The sequence below is a fragment of the Hevea brasiliensis genome, chromosome 15 (genome assembly GCF_030052815.1).
Source record: "Hevea brasiliensis isolate MT/VB/25A 57/8 chromosome 15, ASM3005281v1, whole genome shotgun sequence".
Classification (NCBI taxonomy): Eukaryota; Viridiplantae; Streptophyta; class Magnoliopsida; order Malpighiales; family Euphorbiaceae; genus Hevea; species Hevea brasiliensis.
In genome coordinates, this window is record NC_079507.1 from 41,530,894 (window position 1) to 41,533,287 (window position 2,394).

Here is a 2,394-nt window from a genome sequence, read left to right on the forward strand (position 1 = left end):
CATTTTTGCTTGTATATAGATTTCACAAGATTTTTTATTGTCATCTATATATGAAATTAAACCATGTTTAGCCATAAATTTTAAAGATTTAAAACTAATATGTGCTAAACGATCATGCCATAAAGATAAAGATGACTCAACACTATAAACAGAAATATTCATATTATTATTAATACTGAGTTTAAACATTCCATCACATGAGTAACCTTTTCCCACAAATAGTCCATTTATGGACACAATTATTTTATCGGACTCCAGAACAGCCTTATAACCTTTCTTACACAATAGACTAGCAGACACAAGATTTTTCCTTATTTCTGGCACATACAACACATTTACTAATAATAGCTTCTTTCCAGAAGTGAAGTTTAATTCAACACTTCCTTTTCCCACCACTTTAGTGGAATCATGATTGCCCATTAGAACTTTCTGCCCATTTACAACTTCTTCATAATTTTTAAATTGAGTCTTATCATTGCAAACATGAACAGTAGCCCCAGAATCATACCACCAATCATTGGATTTGGTTGTTGTAGCCATATTGAGTTCTGTTACCATTCCAATATGCAAATCTGATATCATTGCAATCAATTCAGTAGTTTGTTCAACTATATTTGCTTTATTGGAATTCTGAGCACTATTATTCGTATCTTCTTTCTTATGTTTCTTTAGAAACCTGCATTCACGTTTGTAGTGCCCTTTCTTGCCACAATTGTAACAAGTTCTTCCTTTCTTTGATTTCTTTATTCTGCCATAACTAATCTTGTTGCTGTTTGCTTGAAAACTTTCTCTTACTTCGAATTTTTCTTTTGAAAATTCGACTTCCTACACAAAATTAACTTTTGTAGTAGATTCAGAAACAAATTTCTTATCACGATTTCTTGTCTCTTCTTCAATGCGCAAGTGTTTCTGAATCTGTTCTAGAGAAAAATCTTCTGTAGTATGCAGTAATTTCTTCCTATAATCATTCCAACTAGGAGGAAGTTTTGCTATTATTCCTCCTACTTGCAACGATTCAGGAACTATCACTTTCAAATCTTTAAGTTTTGAAACAAGGACATGTAACTCATGGACTTGATCCATAACAGATATATTATCAACCATTTGGAATTCAAAATATTTCATGATGAGAAATTTATCCACACCTTGTTTTTTTGAGTTGTATTTGAACTCCAGTGATTTCCAGATTTCCATTGGAGACTTGACAGAAGTAAATAGATCATATAGCCTATCTGACAAGTTGTTAAGAATATGACCTCTGCATAGCAATTCATCTTCTTCACGTTTGTCTCGATCTGCTTTCACTTGTTCAGAATCTTCTGGAGTTGGTGGTGAAATAGCAGGCAGACTTGGATCAAGTATATAAGAAATCTTCAATGTGGTGAGTAGGAATAGCATCTTGTCTTTCCAGCGAACATAGTTTGTCCCATCAAAACGATCAAGTTTCACAAACTCTTGATTCATCACGGAAACAGCCTTGGACTCCATTGCAATTAATACCTTAAAATTGTTGAGGCAGTGGGTGTAGAATAGGCTTTGAGGCGTGATGAATCACTATCTTTAAGGTATTAATTGCCCCCACTAGATTGCTGCAAGGTTATGGCAATATACCTCCAGGATACAACAAAGCCTGAAATCTGCAGACAGCAACTCCTGAAGATTTCCCTTAAGAACTCTTTATATGAACTGAATTTAGAGAGATTAGAAGAAAAGAAGAAGAAGTAGAAGTAGTATATATCTGGATTGAAAAAACTCATCCATATTTATAAGGAATGAAAAGTCATGGCACCTTTACTAGATAGACACATCTGTCTATCTCCAATAGATACAACTATTTATGTAATAGACATGTCTGTTTATTAAAAGATACCTATACAAATAGTTGTGACTATTTGTATAGAATTGATATGTCTGTCTATTAACAGACACATCTACTTGTTAAGTGCCATAATAGAATAATATATATTTAATTATATATATATAATTCTATACATATTTCACTCTTGTCATTCCTTCACTTTCTTATATTTTAACAATATAGGAATTCTTTCTCTCTATACTATCTAACATACAAGCTATTTATAACATAAATTGCCTGCCCCTTGGCATCTCCATATGAAAATAGGAAGTCAGACGAACAAGAGAGCATTAATCTTGCGTATAAGGGTCCAAAACCCTCTCTTGATCCAAAGTACATCCCTCATCATCACTCATCTACTGAGGAAAAGGAACCCGTGTCTGAAGAAACAACTTCACCATCTCGCTTACGACTCATTTTTATAAGATTAGGAATGTCTAAATCTCTACCTCCTAGAGAGAACGCCTCTTTTTCTTTTTTTATTTTATTAATTAACCAGAAATTTTTTCATAAAGTCTAAAATATTCCCCATATCT

The 2,394-nt window shown here is 33.0% G+C and overlaps 1 protein-coding gene across 1 annotated transcript; it reads right to left on the minus strand.

Annotated features, from left to right (window-relative positions):
- Positions 1 to 825: 825 nt before the first annotated feature.
- On the minus strand, positions 826 to 1,488 carry LOC131174037 (uncharacterized). The gene is made up of 2 exons (XM_058137071.1): positions 1,284 to 1,488; positions 826 to 1,232 (listed from the first exon to the last, which is right to left on the minus strand). Exons 1-2 carry the CDS (start codon positions 1,486 to 1,488, stop codon positions 826 to 828), a joined length of 612 nt encoding a protein of 203 aa, XP_057993054.1.
- Between the last annotated feature and the right edge of the window lie 906 nt (positions 1,489 to 2,394).

Coding starts and splice junctions, on each gene's coding strand:
- LOC131174037 (XM_058137071.1), bottom strand. CDS start 1,488: ATGGAGTCCAAGGCTGTTTCCGTGATGAATCAAGAGTTTGTGAAACTT. Junction 1,233..1,283: donor GAAAGCAGATCGAGACAAAC/GTGAAGAAGATG, acceptor ACAACTTGTCAG/ATAGGCTATATGATCTATTT.